Here is a 22,916-nt window from a genome sequence, read left to right as displayed (position 1 = left end):
AGAGTCAGGGGATATGGGGAGAAGGCAGGAATGGGGTACTGATTGGGAATGATCAGCCATGATCACATTGAATGGCGGTGCTGGCTCGAAGGGCCGAATGGCCTACTTCTGCACCTACTGCCTATGGTCATATAGATCCCTCCTGAAACTGCAGATGCTGGAATCTTGAGCAAAGCACAAAGTGCTGGAGGAAGGAACACAGTGGGTCAGGCAGCATCTGTGGAGGCAATGAAGAAGGGTCCCACCCCGAAATGTCACCTATCCATCCCGCCTGACCCATTGAGTTAACCCAGCACTCCATGTTACAATGCCTGATACACTGCTTCCATTTTCTTCATTTCTTCATTTCGTTGCTTCGCATGTAATTCTTTACCATTTATATTTTTTGACACTTGAATTATTGGAAGCGAGCAGCTATAAAAACACATTCAGGCACAGTGTCAAAGGCAGTGTGTGAATCCCGCGGCAGAATAATTGCTGTGGCCAGCCGCAAAGCTATCAGTTTTTCTGGCAGCTCAATATCATTTGCCCAATATTTCAAAGTGGAGGCTGCTGGAGTTATTTCCTTTGTGCGTTAGTTACAGCTGTAAATTACATAATAATTTCAAACAGTTCTCACTGAAGCATGAATGTGGCATTTCCAGCAGGAGTTACTGAACCAAAATGTCATGTCATTTTTATGGGGTGACACTTTGCTGTTTCTCATTTACATCTCACATCTGCATTAACTGGGAAAGTAAACAGGGTGTGTGCGAAAGGAACTGCAGATGCCGGTTTGTGCCGAAAATAGGCGCAAAGTGCTGGAGTAACTCAGCGGGTCAGGCAGCGTCTCTGAAGAAAAAAGGACGGGTGACGTTTCGGGTCGGAAATCTTCTTCAGACAGAGGAGGAGAGCAGAAGTTGGAATCTGACCAGAGGACTATGTGTCCTTCAGAGAGGACCTGTTGAAAGTTCCTCTTGTTCATTTTAATAGTTGAATGAAACTGATTTATGCAAATTTATGATGATTTATGCTGCTAATTAGGTGGAGAAACAATCAGAATGGTGGACAGTATGAAGTGATTGGAAGCATTTAAAAGGATGAGGCCAATTAAAAAGGTAAGTTTTAATTAGGAAATGAGTCTGTAGAATATGAATTGATTTTAATGTCAGTTCTTCCTCAAGTTGTGATGTCATTGTGTTGCAGCAGAGAGTTGCTGCCTTGCAGTGCCAGAGACCCGAGTTTGATCCTGACTTTGGGTGCTGTCTGTATGGAGTTTGCACGTTCCACATTGATTTTCTTCGGTTTCCTCCCACACTACAGGTTTGTAGGTTAATTGGCATCGGTAAGTTGTAAACTAGTCCCCAGTGTGTACATGAGTGTTAGTGTACAGGGTGATGATCACTGATCGGTGCTGACTCGGAGGGCCGAAGGGCCTGTTTCCGCGATGTGTTTCTAGTCAAAAGTCAACCATTCCTTCTATCCAGCCGCCGCCTGTCCCACTGAGTTGCCCCAGCATTTTGTGTCTACCTTAAGTCTACCATGTGGATCCAGAGCCAGGCAGCAGTGGTAAGAACGTTCAGACGAAAGTGTAAAATGGTGCAAGTAGCGTAAGTGTTGCCCTTCTGCCCTTGTGTCTGAGGAGCAGCAAGAATTGGCTGGAGCAAAGTGATGCAGTAGATGGGAGTGTAGCAGCGACAATCCCAGTCTAATCCCAGGGAAGGATCCGATCTTTGGGTGTCAGATGCTTCCTATGTTGCTGTTCATAGAGTCACCGAGCCATACAGCATGGAAACAGGCCCTTTGACCCAACTGACCCTCACCAGCCAACATGCCCCATCGACACTAGTCCCACCTGCCTGCATTTGGCCTTCGTCCCTCTAAACCTGTCCTATCAATGCACCAAAAGTAGACACAAATTGCTGGAGTAACTCAGCAGGACAGGCAACATCTCTGGATAGAAGGAATGAAGGACATGCGTGATGATGTCAGGGGAGAGGAAGACAAATAGAGATATGGAAGGGTAAGGTGTGAAAATGAGAGATCAAAGGGGACAAAGGGTTCTTCTCTTCTGTCAGCGCGTACAGCCATCACTCGGTGTGGGTTTGTTGCTTGTTTACCAAGAAGATCTGGAATGCCTCACCCAGTAGTCTTGGTCAAGGTTCATCCCAAGCTGCTGCTGCACGATGCAGGAATCAAGCTCTTCCAGCTGGTCCCGGGGTTGTATAATGAGACAAACATTGACTGCTGCTGGAAGATCATCAACTGAGTGAAAGATGCAATTTGCTGTGCCTGGATCTTTCTTCTGGATCCAGTTCAGTTTACAATGGAGTACTGAGGCCTGGGACATTCCCAGCAGCTGTAGAACGTGCTCTGGAACGTGGTGAAGCACGCTGCACAAAGGCTGTCGGGTAAAGTCATGGGAAAGGGACCACCAGACTCAGGAACACTTTCCCGTCCGTTATCAGGCTTCTGAACGGCATTCCTTCAATAAGCTGGGTACTGTCCGATTCACCTCTACCCCATTCATAAGGTCACAAGGAATTGGAGTAGAATTAGGCCATTCGGCCCATCAAGTCTACTCTGCCATTCAATCATGGCTGATCTATCTCTCCCTCCTAATTCTCCCACCGTCTCCCCATTCATGACATTGGCCTTAGTCTATGGGACTGGTGTTCTACCATGCTGAGAACTATATTCAGCACTCACTATCTTCCCTGTTTGCTCTATCTATTGTACTTGAGTTTGAACTGATTGTAGCCAAGTATGGTTAATATTTGATGTGTTGGACAGCATGCCAAGCAAACTCTTTCAATGTACCTCGATACATGAGATGATGACAAGCCGGGAGCTGAATCTTCCTTAAGGTGCTGACCCAAAATGCAACCTATCCATGTTCCCCAGAGATGCTCTCTGACCCAAGTCAAGTCAAGTCAAGTCAACTTTATTTGTCACTTACACATACAAGATGTACAGTGAAATGAAAGATGCAATGCCTGCAGATTGTGAAAAAACAACAGAACAGAATAGAACAGAATCAGTATTTATATGTTAGATAAAAACCCAACAATTTAAAAAAGACACAACACAACAGTAAATTAGTCCCTGGTAAGATCAGAGTTTATAGTCCTGACAGCCTGTGGGAAGAAACTCCGTCTCATCCTCTCTGCTTTCACGGCATGACAGCGGAGACCGTAGCAGCTGGAACAGTCCATTGCTGGGGGGGAAGGGGTCCCCCATAATGTTGCTGGCTCTGGATCTGCAGCTCCTGGTGTATAGGTCCTGCAGGGGGGCGAGTGTATTTCCCATAGTGCGTTCGGCCGAACTCACTACTCTCTGCAGAGCCTTCTTGTCCTGGGCAGGGCAGTTCCCAAACCAGATTGTGATGTTGCCGGACAAAATGCTTTCTACAGCCCCTGAGTAGAAGCACTGGAGGATCCTCAGAGACACTCTGAATTTCCTCAGCTGCCTGAGGTGGTAAAGGCGCTGCCTTGCCTTACTCACGAGTGCTGCAGCGTGTGATGTCCATGTCAGATCCTGCGTGATGTGAATTCCCAGGTGTTTAAAGCAGCTCACCCTATCCACAGTAGCCCCATTTATCTCCAGTAGCGTGTGCATCCTCGGATGTTGTGCCCTTCTAAAGTCCACAATCAGCTCCCGCTGAGTTACTCCAGCATTTTGTGTCTTTCTAAATAAAGCTAGCCCTGATCTTGAGAGCCGCTCTAACAAGATGCCTTGCCTGGTGCCTTTGACCAGGAGCCAGCAGAATTATAAGCAACTGTAAATCTACAAACTTTCATCAGTAGCGGTAATTAGTCTCCATTTGGCTTCATCGTGTGTCTACTCACAATGATGAGGCAAGAGGACAGGCAAGATTAAACACATTTTTTAAAGTGGAATTTGCATTACAAAGTACACACTCCTGTCATTAAAATGCAGTCAATCTTCAAGCCTACTGTGGAGAATATACTGGGGATCCTTTATTGCAAGAGAGAGTTAGATAGGGCTCTGAAAGATAGCAGAGGAGATAGTAGCTGAGGAAGGGGAGGCAGGCCATATGGGGAGAAGGCAGGAACGGGGTACTGATTGTGGATGATCAGCCATAATCACATTGAATGGTGGCGCTGGCTCGAAGGGCCAAATGGCCTCCTCCTGCACCGATTGTCTATTGTCTATTTATTAGATTTAAAACTCTGATGACAACTCTTAATGATAACCTCGAAATAAAGGTTAAAGCAAGTGGGGTCACACAGTGGCGCAGCGGTAGAGTTGCTGCCTCACAACGCCAAAGACCGGGGTTCGATCCTGACCACGGGTGCTGTCTCTACGTTCCATGTGACCATGTGGGTTTTCTCCGGGTGCTCCGGTTTCCTCCCACACTCCAGAAAACGTGCAAAAATGTATGTAGGTTAATTGGCTTCGGTGAAATTGTAAATTGTCCCTAGTGTGTAGGATGGTGCTAGTGTACGGTGGGGGGGGGGGGGGGGTCGCTGATCGGCAGGGTGGATCATAGGGCATGTTCCCGTGCTGCATCTCCAAAATAAACTAAACTAAAGCGAGGCAGAGGTTCACTTGCACCTCCTCCAACCTCATCTACTGTATCCACTGTTCCAGATGCTCAACTTCCTGATATCAGCGAGACCAAGCGCAGGCTCGGCGATCGTTTCGCTGAACACCTCCGCTCAGTCCGTCTTAACCTACCCGATCTCCCGGTGGCTCAGCACTTCAACTCCCCCTCCCATTGCCAATCTGACCTTTCTGTCCTGGGCCTCCTCCATTGTCAGAGTGGGGCCCAGCGCAAATTGGAGGAACAGCACCTCATATTTCGCTTGTGTAGTTTACACCCCAGCGGTATGAACATTGACTTCTCTAACTTCAGATAGCCCTTGCTTTCCCTCTTTCTCCATCCCCTTCCCTTTCCCAGTTCTCCCACTAGTCTTCCTGTCTCCGCCTACATTCTATTTTTGTCCTGCCCCCTCCCCTGACATCAGTCTGAAGAAGGGTCTCGACCAGAAACGTCACCCATTCCTTCTCTCCAGAGATGCTGCCTCACCCACGGAGTTACTCCAGCATTTTGTGTCTATCTTCATGCAAGCTCCACCTTTGCATCCACTCCCTGCACGCGCTAGGGGCAATTAACCTATAAACCCGCATGTCCTTGGGATGTGGGAGTAAACCTGAGCACCCGGAGGAAACGCAGGCGGCCACAGGGTGAACGAGCAAACTCCACACAGACAGCACACATGGTCAGGATCGATCCCACATCTGTGAGGCAGCAACTCCACCATTGCTCCACCGTGCCGCCCAAATAATTAATCTAAAATAACTAGAATTACGCCTGTTCTCTGTCTGCATATCTCTTAATTAAGTTGCTATAAATATTCTATCTTTAAATTACTTTAGAATTTACATCACTGGTAATAGAGTGAGATGGGCATTAAGGCTCTTGAGGCAGTTTCACATTACAATGCAACAGCAGTTTATCTCAATTATATTCAAGGAAGTAGGCTCCATAATCCTTCATATTCTTGTCCAACCAAAAGATATATTGATTTCAGATGTAAAATGAGTAATTGAGCTTGTACTCACTCGGTAGTTCTGGGAGTTTCATTGCCCTTGGCACAAAGGAGAGTTTATGTAGGTTAAGGGTTATTAATTTAAGGATACAACATGGAAACAGGCCCTTTGCCCCACCAAGTCCACATCAGCGGTACACAAAAAAGTCTGCAGAAGGGTTTCGGCCCGAAACGTTGCCTATTTCCTTCGCTCCATAGATGCTGCTGCACCCGCTGAGTTTCTCCAGCACTTCTGTCTACCTTCGATTTTCCAGCATCTGCAGTTCCTTCTTAAACACTTTAAACTATAAACTAAATGTCAGGCAGGGTGGTGCCCTGGTGGGCCCCATTGTTGGTTAGGGAATGTGTGAAATCAAGATGGGTACAGTGCGGAAGGCTGAGTATGTGGTTTCAGGGGTTATGGGGAGAAGGCAGGAGAATGGGGTTAGGAGGGAGAGATAGATCAGCCATAATTGAATGGCGGAGTAGACTTGATGGGCCGAATAGCCTAATTCTGCTCCTATCACTTATGACCTTATGACTCAGCCGCCCTCGTGATTTAACCAGTTCCTTAGCTCTTTACATTGTATCCTTGAGTTGAAGAAGAAGGGTCCCAACACGAAACATCACATATACTTTTTCTCCAAAGATGTAGCCTGACCCGCTGAGTTAAGGGCCTGTCCCACGAGCATGCGACTGCATGCGACAAGCGCGACCAAACCGGAAGCGGGGGCCGCGCGGAGGTCGAGTGATCCCGTACGAGTTGACGTGAAGTTCGAGCGAAGGCATACGAAGGCATACGCCGTCAAGATGCTGCGTACGGCCTCAATGCCTCAATGCGGCTGCGGGCCGTGCAGGCCGTTGCCATGAGGGATTTTTGGACAGTGTCAGTTTTTGGAGCCCCGCGCGATGTCGGACCAGCCCCGCGCGATTTTGACCGGCCCCGCGAGGCCGTACGGCTCAAGCGACAACGTTAGGTCGCGCTTGCCGCATGCAGTCACATGCTCGTGGAACAGGCCCTTTACTCCAGCACTTTGTGTCTATCTTTGGTATTATCTAGCACCTGCAGTTCTTCGTTTCTACAAATTAATTACGCCAGTTGATTTAACCTAAGATTACGGCTGGAGGTTTTATTATCCTAGCCTGTTTAGACTTTCACTTATTTTGCTCTCATACAAAACCAATCCAAATTGTAGACAGACACAAAAAGCTGGAGTAACTCAGCGGGTCAGACAGCATCTCTGGAGAAAAGGAATTGGTGATGTTTCTGGTCGAGACCCTTCTTTAGACCCGAAACGTCACCTATTCCTTTTCCTGTCTGACCTGCTGAGTTACTCCAGCTTTTTGTGTCTACCTTTGGTTTAAACCAGCATCTGCAGTTCCTTCCTACACCATCGATGTATTCAAGAGAGAGTTAGATTTAGCCCTTCGGGGTAATGAAATCGAGGGATATGGGGAAAAAGCAGGAACGGGGTACTGACTTTGGAGGATCAGCCACGATCATATTGAATGATGGCCTTACTCCTGCATCTATTTTCTATGTTTCTATGTTTAATCCAAATTGCAAATTGAAATAGATAGAATAGGGTAAATGTTACAGATTGAAATGGAATGAAGCCAGGAGAGCTACTTAAGTGGCATCACACTTTCTAAGTAACAAGAGTTGAAAGCCAACTTCAAGTGCCAGTTGACTTTTGTCACATCCACAGGATCAAATAAGATACTTTAGCACAACTAATAATTATCTGCATGCGCTTTCATATTTAGTTTGAATTATCATGTCTAACATTGCCATTTCTTTCTGCTCCACAAACTCGACAAAATAGACCGAAAGGCAGCGACAGAATAGTAGACAATTGTAACATTCATCTGACCGCAAATTAAAAATTCTGGAATACAATGAAATAAAAGAGAATTTAACATTCACTGTAAGACCGTAACCTTAGTGTTCTTATATGAATCATTTAACCCTTTGACACCATATCCATTGCTGTAGGAAATCTATTTTATATTATTACATTTCAATTATTGCTTCTGTACTGAAAAGGCCTGGAATCTCATTAGGATTCTTTGCCATGGAAAAATGGTACGGCACGGTGGCATAGCGGTAGAGTTGCTGCCTAACAGCGCCAGAGACCCGGGTTCGATCCCGACCACGGGTGCTGCCTGTATGGAGTTTGTACGTTCTCCCCATGGCCTGCGTGGGTTTTCTCCGGGTGCTCCGGTTTCCTCCCGCACTCCAAAGACGTACGGGTTTGTTGGTCAATTGGCTTGGTAAATAAAAAGTAAATTGTCTGTAGTTTGTGAAGGATGGATAGTGTAAGTGTGCGGGGATTGCAGACCGGCATGGATTCAATGGGCCGAAGGGCCTGTTTCCACGCTGTATCTCTAAACCAAACTAACAGTTGGATATGGCCAATCTTGAAGTGATTATTTTATGCAAATGCTCACCATAGGGAAATAGTAACTTGATAATTTCTTGCCGACATTCAAGTTGTTGGGCAGAGAGTGATGATATGTATGGAGATAGACTGTCATAGATAAATATAGCAAGGTAACAGGCCCTCCGGCCCACCTTGTCCATGGCGACCAAGATGCTCCATGCAAACCTGAAGAAGGGTCCTGACCGAAACGTCACCTATCCATGTTCTCCAGAGCTATTCGACCCTTCCAACCAGCACCACCATTCAATATGATCATGGCTAATCATCCAAAATCAGTACCCCGTTCCTGTTTTTTCGCCATATCGCTTGATTCCGTTAGCCCTCAGAGTTAAATCTAAAGGGCCTGTCCCACTTTTACGAGTAATTCACGAATTCTCCCGAGTTTTCCCCTTATTTCAAACTCGCAGAATGTTCGTAATGAGTCCGTAGGAGGTCATAGGAGTTCATAGCGGCTCATAGCGCCGGCCGTAGGTACTCGTGGCATCAGGTAAGTCGGGACGTTTCTTCCAGCCCGATAAAAAATGGCCACGAGTAAAAAAATGATCGGGGTGAAAGAAATTGTAACTTTTTACTCGAAAGGAGGGCGTCGAAATAGTCGTGGGAATTCGTAGACATACTTGTAGGAGTTAGTAGGAGTTTCTGAACATAGTCGTGGACGGTCATAAGAGTTCGTAGATTAACACGATCGTGATTTTTTTTTTAGATGCTTTAAACTAGGCAGAGGTTTTGAATTAAGTCGTGAAAGTGGGACGGGGCCCTTAACTCTCTCTTGAAAACATCCAGTGAATTGGCCTCCTAGGGCAGAGAATTCCACAGATTCACAACTTTCTGGGCGAAGAAATATTTCCTCATCTCAGTCCTAAATGGCCTACCCCTTATTCTTAAACTGTGAAATCAGGAACATTTTTCCTGCATGAGTCTACATCTTTAGCTGCGTATTTCAGGAACAACGTGTATGAAGCTCGTAAAAACCGCCCTCACACACACACACACACACATGAGCCACACTTGAACTGGTTATAAACTGACCCTGAAATACATGGTTAAAGATGTAGACTAAAGTTTTGTCTAAACTGGCCTTAGACTACATAGAACAATACAGCACAGAACAGGCCCTTCGGCCCACAATGTTCGTGCTAAACATGTTGCCAAGTTAAACTGGCTGTACATGATCCATACGCCTCTATTCCTTGCACTTCAATGTGTCTATGTGAAAGCCTCTTCAACGCTACTATCGTGTCTGCCTCCACCACCACCCCAGGCAGCGCGTTCCAGGCTCCAACTACACTCTGTGCAAAAAAAAAACTTGCCCTGTACATCTCCATTAAACTTTCCCCCTCTCACCTTATAGCTGTGCCCTCTAATGTTGGTCATTTCCACCCTGGGGGAAAAAAAGGTTCTGACTATCTACCTCTTTTTATGCATCTCATAATCTTTTGACAATGGTCAAAATAGTTAAATATTTATATTTAGTAATTTATATCGCAAAGCGGCCACTGTTCAATCTTTAATATTGAAAATTGAAATAAAAACTCACTATGTAGAATGTTCTTTTAAATTGTCAGCGACAATGATTGATAGATGTATGGAATGATTTACGCGATCGAGTAAGAGTTTGAACGCACTCCTTCCATTTATTTTGTTGAGTATGTGCAATGACAGGTTTACAATTAACCGTAAATGGATTTGAAAACCCATTCATGAACATTTTAGACTTAATGTATCTCTGGGATGTGGTTGTAATATGACTGATTGGTATGAAATTGTTCTGTTACTTTTTAATGAAGGCAATGAGGAAGAAAATCATACAAATTCATTAATTACTAATGTGGTATGACACATTTCCCACCCAGCTGATATGTACCCATTACTAGATTCAAGTTATTATTCATTACTAAATGATCTTAGTTTACAATTGTGGATATGTCTCTCAAGATATATGAATTAGAATGAAAATAAATGATTCAATTTTCTTGTCACTTCTTCCTCCACTGATGCCTATATTTCAAGTTCAAGTTCAAGTAAGTTTATTGTCATGTTTCCCTGTATAGGACAATGAAATTCTTGCTTTGCTTCAGCACACAGAAAATAGTAGGCATTTACTACAAAACAGATAAATGTGTCCATATACCATGATATAAATATATACACACATGAATAAATAAACTGGTAAAGTGCAAATAACAGAAAGTGGTTATTAATAATCATAGTTTTGTCCGAGCCAGGTTTAATAGCCTGATGGCTGTGGGGAAGTAGCTATTCCTGAACCTGGTTGTTGCAGTCTTCAGGCTCCTGTACCTTCTACCTGAAGGTAGCAGGGAGATGAGTGTGTGGCCAGGATGGCGTGTGGGTCGTTGATGATACTGCCAGCCTTTTTGAGGCAGCGACTGCGATAAATCCCCTCGATGGAAGGAAGGTCAGAGCCGATGATGGACTGGGCAGTGTTTACTACTCTATTTTCTCATAGGGTCATTCAGCATAGAAACAAACCTTCTGGTAAAACGCCAAGTATCCTTTACAAACATACAACGTAATCCCTTCTTCCCCCATATCCATTGACATTTTCAATAAATTCACAATTTTAATATTCAATGTATTCACTTTAGGCAACATTCTTGATTAGTAAGAGTGGCAAAGGTTATGGGAAGAGACAGGAGTATCGGGTTGAGAGGGAAAGATGGATAGATCAGCCATGATTGAATGGTGGACTAGATTCAATGGACCGAATGGCCTAATTCTTCTCCTATCACATATGAGCTTATTATTGGGGTGGAAGATTGCAACCTTCACGTGGCCTGCCCTGTTTCGACTAATGCAATCAACTCGACGTGCACACACAGAACATCAAATAGAACAAGTTGTCCTACAACTATAGGCTGTGCACGCCACACAAAAGAAGAAGTAGAAGAAGAGGCTTATTATTAAGTTGATTTTTTTAAATAATAGTGTCCATTAAATGTTTTGGGGGTTGGGAATTACAAATGTCACATGAACAACATGCATAAAATGAGGCAACATCAAGGTTTTGGCCTCCTAATCTGAGGAAGGACATTCTTGCCATAGAGGGAGTACAGATAAGGTTCACCAGACTGATTCCTGGGATGGCAGGACTTTCATATGAAGAAAGACTGGATAGACTCGGCTTGTACTCGCTGGAATTCAGAAGATTGAGGGGGGATCTTATAGAAACTTACGGGGTTGGACTGGCTAGATGCAGGAAGATTATTCCCGATGTTGGGGAAGTCCAGAACTAGGGGGTCACAGTTTAAGGATAAGGGGGAAATCTTTTAGGCCCGAGATGAGAAAATCATTTTTTACACAGAGAGTGGTGAATCTGTGGAATTCTCTGCCACAGAAGGTAGTTGAGGCCACAGTTCATTGGCTATATTTAAGAGGGAGTTAGATGTGGCCCTTGTTGCTAAATGCATCAGGGGGTATGGAGAGAAGGCAGGGATGGGATACTGAGTTGGATGATCAGCCATGATCATATCGAATGGCGGTGCAGGCTCGAAGGGCCGAATGGCCTACTCCTGCACCTATTGTCTATGTTCTATGTGCTGGAGGAACTCAGTGGGTCAGGCAGCATCTGTGGAGGGAAATGGACAGACGACGTTTCGGATCAGGATCCTTCTTCATTGTCCTGCTGCCTCCACAGATGCCCCTCGACCTGCTGAGTTCCTCCAGCACTATCTTGTGCTCAAGACTCCAGCATCATAAATTGGATACATAAATAGTCACCAAGGCTATGTAAGAAAATAGATGGGGTTTATTGACGAGTTAAAACTTAAAGGCATGGCTGTTGTTTGGATGCAGCTGCAAATCTTGTGCAAAGGATGCTGAGTTTTCGTTAAACAATATAGCATGGAAGGGTTTCGGCCCGAAACGTTGCCTATTTCCTTCACTCCATAGATGCTGCTGCACCCGCTGAGTTTCTCCAGCACTTTTGTCTACCTAGCATGGAACAAGGCCATTTGGCACACCACGTCCACGCTGACCATCGATCGCCCGTCCACACTTGTTTACTTTAGTTTAGAGATACAGTGTGGAAACAGGCCCTTCGGCCCACCGCGTCTATGCCGACCGATGATCACCGTAGACTAAAGATAGACACATAAAGCTGGTAGACAAAAATGCTGGTGAGGCAGCATCTATGGAGCGAAGGAAATAGACAGTTTCAGGACTAGACCCTTCTTCAGACTTGAAACGTCGCCTATTTCCTTCGCTCCATAGATGCTGCCTCACCTGCTGAGTTTCTCCAGCATTTTTGTCTACCTTCGATTTACCAGCATCTGCAGTTCCTTGTTAAACACAAAAAGCCAGAGTAACTCAGTGGGTCAGACGGCATCTCTGGAGAAAAGGAATAGGTGACGTTTTGGGTCGCGACCTTTCTTCAGGATCACCGTACACTAGTTTTATGTTATCTCACTTTTGTATCCACTTTCTACCCAGGAGGGGCAATTTTACAGAGGCCAATTAACCTGCAACGATCTCCCCTGGTCCAAGCTCTCCCGACCTATGTCCAAGATACCTCACACGCACTTTGTCTCCTTAATGACTTCCGCTTTCCGAACCTCTACTCCCTCATCTTTACTATTTAAAAAATTACTACCGCCATGGAACCTACAAACCCGCACGTCTTGGTGATGTGGGAGGAAACCCTCGCGGTCACAGGGAGAACGTGGTAACATTGCTAAACACTTTAACCCCCCTCCCATTCGCACACTGACCTTTCTGTCCTGGGCCTCCTCCATTGTCAGAGTGATGCTCACACAAATTGGAGGAACAGCATCTCATATTTCGCTTGGGTAGTTTACACCCCAGCGATATGAACATTGACCTCTAACTTGCTTTCCCTCTCTCTCCATCCCTCCCCTTTCCCAGTTCCCCGACCAGTCTGACTGTCTCCGACCACATTTTATCTCTGTTTGCTTTGTTGTGAATTTCTCCCTGCTAACAATGATCTATTCTACATTTTCCATGGTTTCCATTCCCTTTGTCCTGTTTTCACACCTTCACACTTCCTTATCTCTGTATCTCCCTCTCCCCTGACGTCAGCCCGAAGAAGGGTCTCGACCCGAAACGTCACCTATTCCTTCTCTCCAGAGATGCTGCCTGTCCCGCTGAGTTAAGGGTCTGTCCCACTTGGGCGCCATTTACACGACATCCTAAAAATTGGTTGGCGCATCGTGACTCGCGCATGGCGCGCGGTGAGGCGTGGTTGCGTATGTAGTGACGCGCGGTAACAGACGGCGCCCCAGGATTTTGGAATGCTCAAAATCCTCGTGACGTATCCCTTGCGCACGCTGACGTACTGATGGCGTACGTGTAGCGTGTGGTGACGCATGGTTACGCATGGTGACACACGAAAATAGCCTATGCTGATTTATTATGCGTCACTGAGCGTCAACGTCCGTAACCATGCGCCGTCCGTACACCGTCTGCACGCTATTTACACGTAATTTTAACGCCGCACCACGTGACCACCCGGGTATAAAGCGCGCGTAGTTTTTGAAAATATTTTCACTGGGAAAATCCTTGCCACGGAGATCGGACTAAGTACGAACAACATCGCAAATGGCTCCCAAAAGAAGCAGGGCCCTCTTGAGCACTTGGCGCGCGAATGTCGTACTGCTAGACGATTTTTGCGTGTCAGTCACTACCGGCCTGTCACGTAAATGACACGCAAATGACGCCCAAGTGGGACACGCCCTTTACTCCAGCATTTTGTGTCCATGCACTTACAACAACTGGGACTTGAAAATGCCGCCAAGACTGGCGACTCTGTATACCAAGGGTTCCCAACCTGGGGTAAGTTTACCCCCAGGGGTTAACCTTTGCCTACCCAGGGGGTAAATCTGTTGATTCTGGATGTGTACATATTTTTTGTCATTGACTCGACTGTGTTTGGTTCTGATATACCTATTCCTTCTCTCCAGAGATGCTGCCTGTCCCGCTGAGTTAAGGGTCTGTCCCACTTGGGCCAGAGATACAGAGATATATCTGTTCATCATTAGTTGTTCATAAATAAGTGAAATAACATTGTTATGTGCTATTAAAGTTGCCAGTGGTAAACGGGATGAACAAGATTGGGAACGCCTGCTGTGTTCTATCTCAGTGTCGCACTATTGTGTACTAATACAGTGCTCTACTATCCCAATGTCTACAGATCCTTGTGTCTCCATGCATCTCACCATGGTTGTTGCAAAGACCCACTGTAAAAGTGCAGAGACGGTCTTTAGCTTCCAGTCGAGAGCTGAATTTACCTTGTCTAAGTAGTTGTAGGTTTCTCACTTCCTCTCGTACCTGCAGCTGAAGAACCTGTTGAAGTACCTCTTGCCGTTGTCCGTCTTGCATTATTCCCATCCGTTCCAGCTTCTCACCATTCAGCCGAAGGAGGGCCCGACCTGGGGAGAGAAGAGGTTTTCTTTTAGAACTAAGATTTGAAGATTTTACTGAACACTCATAATGTAAGCAGAAAGCGCTGGACTTACTCAGTAGATCAGATCAGAAGTGATAGGAGTAGAATTAGGCCATTCGGCCCATCAAGTCTACTCCGCCATTCAATCATGGCTGACCTATCTCTCCATTCTTCTGCCTTTTCTCCATAACCTCTGACAACGTACTAATCATAATTCTATCTATCTCTGCCTTAAATATATCGACTGACTTTGCCTCCACAGCCTCTGTGGCAAAGAAATCCGCCGATTCACCACACTCTGACAAAATAAATTTTCCTCATCTCTTTCCTAAAAGAACGTCCTTTAATTATGAGGCTGCGACCTCTAGTCCTAGACTCTCCCACATCCACTCTATCCAAGTCTCTCACTATTCTGTACGTTTCAATGAGATCCCCCCCATGGTCAGGCAGGAAACACAGTGCTGGATTAGCTCAGCAGGTCAGGCAGCATCTGTGGAGGAACAAGAATGCTGGAGTAACTAAACAGGTCAGGCAGCATCTGTGGAGGAAAAAGAATGCTGGAGTAACTCAACAGGCCAGGCAGCATCTCAGGAGATCACTGCGACCCTTCCCGACCGTAAAATATCACCTATCCATGCTGCATGATCTACTGAGCTACTCCAGCACTCTGTATCTTCTTTTGTAAGCCAGCTTCTGCAGTTCCTCGTTTCGGCAACTCTCGAGGACACGGAAAGGCGATTCTTCCTGACCAAAAAGTCACCTACCCACGTCCTCCAGAGATGCTGCCGGACCCGCCGAGTTACTCCAGCACTTTGTGGTTTTTGCTCAAGATTCCATCATCGGCAGTTCTACATAAGCTTTTCCCTGAAGTAAAATTAAGATGCAATAATATCTGTGGAAATAAGTGTGTGTAATTAGTTAGAAAATGTCATAGTGACATTGAAATATGTTTTCCCTTTATGTTCACTATTAAGAATTCCCACTACAATGTGAATTCTGAAAACAAAAGCCATTAATTCATCTTGGTTGCACTAAGGTCTTTGTTTGTTCTTTGTACTGGTATTACGGTTATCAGTTTATTTAATTAAAAAATATTATTATGTTTTATTTGCACGCATGCCTGTAAAGCTGCTGCAAGTAAGAATTCCATTGTTCCACCGTTGCTACATTTGACAGTAGAATCCCTTGATTTTATTGCTAAATGCTTTCAAGAGAGAGCTAGATAGGGCTCTTAAAAATAGCGGAGTCAGGGGATATGGGGAGAAGGCAGGAACGGGGTACTGATTGGGAATGATCAGCCATGATCACATTGAATGGCGCTGCTGGCTCAAAGGGCCGAATGGCCTACTCCTGCACCTGTTGTCTATTGTCTATTGACTCTTTTGAATTAGCATCACTGCCCAATGAGGGATTGCTCCATGTTCTGAGCTAAATGAGGGTCGATGAAAGAAAGAGCGTACTCGATAAGAAGAAGACATTTCTAACTCGTTTTGTCTTCGTTTTTTCTTCAAGACAGCAAGGGATTGGAATACCCTACCAGCCAGCATCAGAGATCTACAAAACATCGACACATACAAAGATGCAACTCCAAAAGCATCTCCACTCTGACTACACAAAAATGCTGGAGAAACTCAGCGGGTGCAGCAGCATCTGTGGAGCGAAGGAAATAGGCGACGTTTCGGGCCGAAACCCTTCTTCAGACTGATGGGGGGGAGAAGGAAGGAAAAAGGGAGGAGGAGGAGCCCGAGGGCAGGGGGGGGTGGGAGGAGACAGCTCGAGGGTTAAGGAAGGGGAGGAGACAGCAAGTGCTAGCAAAATTGGGAGAATTCAAGGTTCATGCCATCCGGACGCAAGCAACCCAGGCGGAATATGAGGTGCTGTTCCTCCAATTTCCGGTGTTGCTCACTCTGGCAATGGAGGAGGCCACTCTGACTAGATCATCCCCCACCATCAGAGTGCTGAGTCATGCTCTAGTTAGAGTGTTTTTCAGCATACTACATCCAGATCCTGATCCAGATCTAAATGAAGCAATTATTCAATGTGCGTAAAATCATCATGGATTATAGTTCCACCGTGAGCAAGTGTTCTGTTGGTCTTCATTCGCTACTCGTTCATTCTGACACACCACCCTTGCCTCGTGGCATTTTCAATTCAGTAAATGAAACAGGGATCAATTCGATCAAGTCGATTTCTTTCAGAACGACAGGACATGCCTTGTGGTAACTTCTACCAACACCGCACACTCATTTCAGTACAAGCTGATGAATGAATGAGTCCTGGAATGTATTGAAATTATTCTAGAATGCAGAAATATGTCACATCTGTCAAGAGTCAAGAATGTTTAAATGTCATATACACACACAACGGAACAATTAATTTCTTACTTGCAGCAGCATTATTGTAGAAGTTGGTGAAAGTTCTTGGGAACATGCCGAACTTCCTGAGGAAGTTCTAAGCCTTCTACCAGAGATGCTGCCTGATCTGCCGAGTTACTCCAGCACTTTCTGCAAACCAGCATCTGCAGTTCCATGCTTGTACTCTCTATGCATTGTGTTTACAGGCCTGTTATGGGCCTGTCGCACATAATCGACTTTTTCGGCAGCATGTTGAAAGTTTTCGCCGATCTGCGACGACCTATGACGGGTGCCGGCAGTCACCGAAAAAGTTGCGTAAGTGGGACAAGCCCATAACAGGCCTGTAATAACAACATCTTTGTGTATAGAGAGTACAAGCATGGAACTGCAGATGCTGGTTTACAGAAAGTGCTGGAGTAACTTGGCAGATCAGGCAGCACATCTGGAGAACCTGGATACTTCCTTAGATGGCTTAGTACTTCCTCAGAAAGTTTGGCATTTCCCCAACAACGCTCTCCAGCTTCTACAGATGTGCCGTGGAAAGCATTTTATCAGGCTGTATCACAGCCTGGTTTGGAATTCATAAGTTCACAGCTTAGAATTCGCAAGTTCATAAGAGATAGGAGCGGAATTAGGCCATTTGGTGTATCAAGTCTACTCTGCCATTCAATCTTGGCTGATCTATCTTTCCCTCTAAATCCCATTTTCCTGCCTTCTCCCCATAACCCCTGATACCCGTACTAATCAAGAATCTATCTATCTCTGCCTTAAAAATATCCATCATCTGTGGCAATTAATTCCACATCCATGAATTGTGGACACAGTAGGAAAGAGGTACAGAAGTGTGAAAACGCACACCTCCAGATTCAGGGACAGTTTCTTCCCAGCTGTCATCAGGCATCTGAACCATCCTATGACCAACTAGAGAGCGATCCTGACCTACCATCTTCCTCATTGAAGACTCTCATCAGACTATCTTTAATCAGACTTTACTGGACTTAATCTCACACTAAACATTATCCCTATTATCCTGCACGTGCACAAGGCCTGATTGTAATCATGTATTTGTAAGCAAGACAAAAGCTTTTCACTGCACTTTGGTACACGTGACAATACTAAACTAGGTGATGTTTCAGGATGGGACCATTCTTCAGACTATTGGGTAAACACAATAAACAATAGACAATAGACAATAGGTGCAGGAGTAGGCCATTCTGCCCTTCGAGCCAACACCGCCATTCAATGTGATCATGGCTGATCATCCCCAATCAGTACCCCGTTCCTGCCTTCTGCCCATATCCCCTGACTCCGCTGTTTTTAAGAGCCCTATCTAGCTCTCTCTTGAAAGCATCCAGAGAACCTGCCTCCACCGCCCTCTGAGGCAGAGAATTCCACAGACTCACCACTCTCTGTGAGAAAAAGTGTTTCATCGTCTCCATTCTAAATGGCTTACTCCTTATTCTTAAACTGTGGCCCCTGGTTCTGGACTCCCCCAACATCGGGAACATGTTTCCTGCCTCTAGCATGTCCAAGCCCTTAACAATCTTATACGTTTCAATGAGATCCCCTCACATCCTTCCAAACTCCAGAGTGTACAAGCCCAGCTGCTCCATTCTCTCAGCATATGACAGTCCCGCCATTCCGGGAATTAACCTTGTAAACCTACGCTGCACTCCCTCAATAGCACAAATGTCTTTCCTCAAATTGGGGGACCAAAACTGCACACAATACTCCAGGCAATCAGAATATACATAGAAATATATAGATAAGATATCGTTCGATCGTGTGTTAGACGATGTAGCTCGCTGTTGGCTTCTGTCGTCTTCCAACATGCTGACAGAATAGTCGCCCGATGCGTCAGAGAGTGCGTCGTGTCGTCGCTTCCAACATATAGCTTCAAGATATATAACAAAATAAAACTGAATAAATAACCACAATACTAGTACCCCCCCCCCCCCAAAGGCCACAGCGCAATGAAAGACAGTCTATAGTTCACGGTTGAAGTTAGTGTTGTGTGGTGTTTAAAAGCCTGATGGTTGTTGGGAAGAAGCTGTTCTTGAAGTTGGTGGTCACGTATTTTTTTGTTTGTTGTCATTGTCTCTTTGTATCCTGTCTTAAAAAAAGTGATTTTCAATAATGTTTCAATCCGTCATTGAGTATCGCCACTAGACATGGAGCTCAATAAAGCAACAGTACTCGCTGCAACTGGAGAGGTTTTATTACCAATATTTTACAGCGAGTTGGCAACAGGATGATACATTCAGAAACTAGATATTCCAAAGTAATACCAGGACAACTCAATTAGTCACGCTGGAACATATCCTCCATGTAAGGTGTTTAAGAAGGAACTGCAGATGCTGGAGAATCGAAGGTTACACAAAAAAGCTGGAGAAACTCAGCGGGTGCAGCAGCATCTATGGAGCGAAGGAAATAGGCAACGTTTCGGGCCGAAACCCTTCGGGTTTCGACCCGAAACGTTACCTATTTCCTTTGGGTTTTGGCCCGAAACGTTGCCTATTTCATTCGCTCCATAGATGCTGCTGCACCCGCTGAGTTTCTCCAGCTTTTTTGTGTAACCTCCTCCATGTAAGGGCTGAGCTCATGGAGAATCTTCAGTAAATTAAATGGGGAGCTGGAAGATCAAAGTGAGAGAGGGGTTGTTGGCCTGGTATCGTGGCTGCCTAATGATTCCATTAGATTATTCTCCAGCTAACCTTGGAATGCTGCAAAAGGACCGAGTTCCAGCAAAGTTCAAACGTGGAAAAATGATCTGTGTCTCATGTAGAAAGTCTGATCGATGGAATGGGAGATAAAATCAAAAGAAAGATGTTCAAAATATATTTGCTAAAATGGCAAGTGTACAAAATCATGAGAGGAATAGATCGGGTCAATAGACGGAGTATTTTGCCCAGAGTATGGGGAATCGAGAATCAGAGGAAAGTTGTGTAAGGAGAGGGGGGGGAAAGATTTAGTCGGATATCTATTCCCCTCCTGATTTTGTACTCCTTGACAAGATCACCTCTCAGCCTCCTGCGCTCCAAGGAATAAAGTCCTAGTCTGCCCAACCGCTCACGAAAGCTCATCGCTTCAATAGACAATAGACAATAAGTGCAGGAGTAGGCCATTCGGCCCTTCGAGTCAGCACCGCCATTCAATGAGATCATGGCTGATCATCCACACTCATTATCCCGTTCCTGCCTACGCACCATATCCCCTGACTCGGCTATAAGAGCTCTATCTAACTCACTCTTGAAAGCATTCAGAGAATTGGCCTCCACTGCCTTATGAGGCAGAGAATTCCACAGATTCACAACGCTCTGGGTGAAATAGTTTTTCCTCATCTCCTGGAAACTTCCTCGTAAATCATCTCCAAACTCTTTCCAGCTTAATGGCATCCAGCGTAGTTTAGAGAGAGCGTATGCGTTAACAAAATTCACAATTATAATTACTGCTGCAACGGCTCATTAAGTGCTGGCATCGATTTCTTGGCTGCTATCGCCCTATGAATGAAGCAGTGTGGTGCCTGCGAACCCTGTGTTACAGTTCAGTTTAGTTTATTGTCACGTGCACCGAGGTACAGTGAAAAGCTTTTGCTGCCTGCTAACCAGTCAGCAGAAAGATAATACACAATTACAGACTATCCATTACAGTGTATAGATACATGATAAGGGAATAACGTTTAGTGAAGGTAAATCCAGCAAAGTCAGATCAAGGATAGTCCTAGGGTCATCAAAGAGGTGGATAATAGTTCAACACTGCTCTCTGGTTGTGGTGGGATGATTCAGTTGCCTGATAACAGCTGGGAAGAAACTATCCCTGAATTTGGAGGTGTGTGTTTTCACACTTCTGTACCTTTATCCGGATGGGAGAGTGGAGAAGAGGGAGTGGTCAGGCTGCGACTCGTCCTTGATTATGCTGCTGGCCTTGCCGAGGCAACGTGAGGTGCAAATGGAGTCAATAGAAGGGAGGTTGGTTTGTGTGATAGTCCGGGCTGCGTCCACAATTTGCTGCAATTTCTTACGGCCTTGGATGGAGCTGTTCCCAAACCAAGCCGTGATGCATCCTGATAAAATGCTTTCTATGGTGAAACTTTCTTCACTCTGCCCACTGTATGAATGCCACCCTGCAGCTCTCAAGGCAGGGGCAGAGTCACAGCATTACAAGTGCCAGCTGACTTATCAAACTACCAGAGAGAAAGAAAATTCAGAGAAAAGCCTGGATAGAGTGGACGTGGAGAGGATGTTTCCACTAGTGGGAGAGTCGAGGACCAGAGAGTCAATTCCACAGATTCACCACCCTCTGTCTAAACAAATTCTTCCTCATCTCCTTCCTAAAGGAACGTCCTTTAAATCTGAGGCTGTGGCCTCAGATTTAAAGGACGTTCCTTTAGGAAGGAGGTGAGGAAGAATTTGTTTAATCAGAGGGTGGTGAATCTGTGGAATTCATTGCCACAGACGGCTGTGGAAGCCAAGTCAATGGTTATTTTTTAGGCAGATTCTTGATTAACAAACATGTCAGGGGTTATGGGGGGAAGGCAGGAGAATGGGGTTAGGAGCGAATGATAAATCAGCCATGATTGAATGGCGGAGTAGGCTTGATAGGCTGTATGGCCTAATTCTGCTCCTATCACTTATGAACTGATGAACAATATTGGAAAAGTCATTTGCATTTTGCAGAGTCATCTTAGGACTTAAGGGTGCAGGTGCTCGTGTTGATATGAGAAGGATCTGTCTGGACGAGAGACTAAAAAAAAGTAATGACAATACTTAGAACTGCAGATGCTGAAATCTTGAGTAAAACACAAAGTGGGGGAGGAATTCAATGGGACAGGCAGCACATGTGGAGGGTATGGACTGATGATGTTTCTGGTCGGGACACTTCTTCAGAGTCTGGAATGTCATCTGTCCATTCCCTCCACAGATGCTGCCCGACCCATTGCGTTCCTCCAGCACTTTGTGTTTTGCTCACGAAAATAATGACAATGGCTTTAAGAGATATTGCATTAAATGTCAGCCTCCACAGTCCCACAAAGCTGAAGGCACAGTTGCTGCCTTACAGCGCCAGAGACCCAGGTTCAATCCTGACTACGGGTGCTGTCTGGGCAAGGTTTGTACGTTCTTCATGTGACCACGTGGGTTTTCTCCGGGTGCTCTGGTTTCCTCCCACACTCCAAAGACGTACAGGTTTGTAGGTTAATTGACTACAAGTTGTTAAAAGTTGTAACAATTTTCCTAGTGTGTGGGAAAGTGTTAGTGTACGGGGTGATCACTGGTCGGCATGGTCTGGGTGGGCCGAAGGGCCTGTTTCCGCCCAAAGTCTAACCTGGTTTAAAAAGTTCCCAAGGGAAGAGGAATCATCGGGAACACCAGAACATGTTTGAACACCGACTCAGAATTTAGCGAAATGTTTAGTAAGTGTAGGAATGTTGCCCAGACTCCGAAACACTTAGATTTTATTGCATGAGAACCCAAATATGCTCATGAATTGATCATACACAAAGCACTCTCATGAGGAGGGGAAAGTAGTTCTAAGCAGAATGCAGTAGAAATGAAATTGCAGAGATCTATGTTGACTATTATTAGATTTGTGCCGCTGCGCCTTTGATTTCACATAAAGAGGACATGCTAATTGAATGTAAAATGACCACCAAGCGAACAGCAAAATGAATTTCTCAGCATTTATTATCTCCTGGAAGCAAGCAATATTACATATAACCTTTTGTCCTCAAAACCCCACCACATCTTGTCCTTAGTATCGTTTTTCACAAGAAGGTTTAGAAATACATTGGTTTGTAACGTCCGTTTTGCAATTCATGAAAGTCACATAAATTATAGATCCACCTTCTTCTAAAAGCAGAGAACTTTGTGTTATTTATTTCATCAGCAATAATAATGGAAAATATATTTTTTAAGTTCTTTTTATTAATATCCGCCTCTGTTATAAAATTAGTGACCAGCAGCTCCTGTGGCTATGATGAATATTCGAAGAGCAACCTGCACATTTTGCATTAAGTAGTAGCATTTCAAGTGCGCAAAAGTACATTTTCAATTTCAATTTGCGGAAGGAATGCTGTGAGGTTCCGGTCTATTTACATTTAAAGAAGAATCCATCAAACTCTGCAGTAGTTTTAACAGCTTTAAAGAATTACTGATCAGGCACTCTGATC

General features: G+C 45.1%; 1 protein-coding gene across 2 annotated transcripts in view; it reads right to left on the bottom strand.

The window, feature by feature from the left end:
• LOC129707508 (sterile alpha motif domain-containing protein 10-like) overlaps positions 1-22,916 on the bottom strand; it is an 82,166-nt gene that overhangs the window by 6,808 nt on the left and 52,442 nt on the right. Inside the window, exon 4 of one of the 2 annotated variants that reach the window (XM_055652608.1) lies at positions 14,282-14,382. In XM_055652608.1, the coding sequence (XP_055508583.1) occupies positions 14,282-14,382 (101 nt within the window). Of the gene's footprint in view, positions 1-14,241; positions 14,383-22,916 lie in introns of both variants that reach the window. The other variant, XM_055652609.1, reaches the window with a different exon arrangement.

The sequence above is a fragment of the Leucoraja erinacea genome, chromosome 21 (genome assembly GCF_028641065.1).
Source record: "Leucoraja erinacea ecotype New England chromosome 21, Leri_hhj_1, whole genome shotgun sequence".
NCBI classification, from domain to species: Eukaryota; Metazoa; Chordata; class Chondrichthyes; order Rajiformes; family Rajidae; genus Leucoraja; species Leucoraja erinaceus.
The sequence above is the reverse complement of the archived record's forward strand: the minus strand, read 5'-3'. Positions and strand labels throughout refer to the sequence as shown.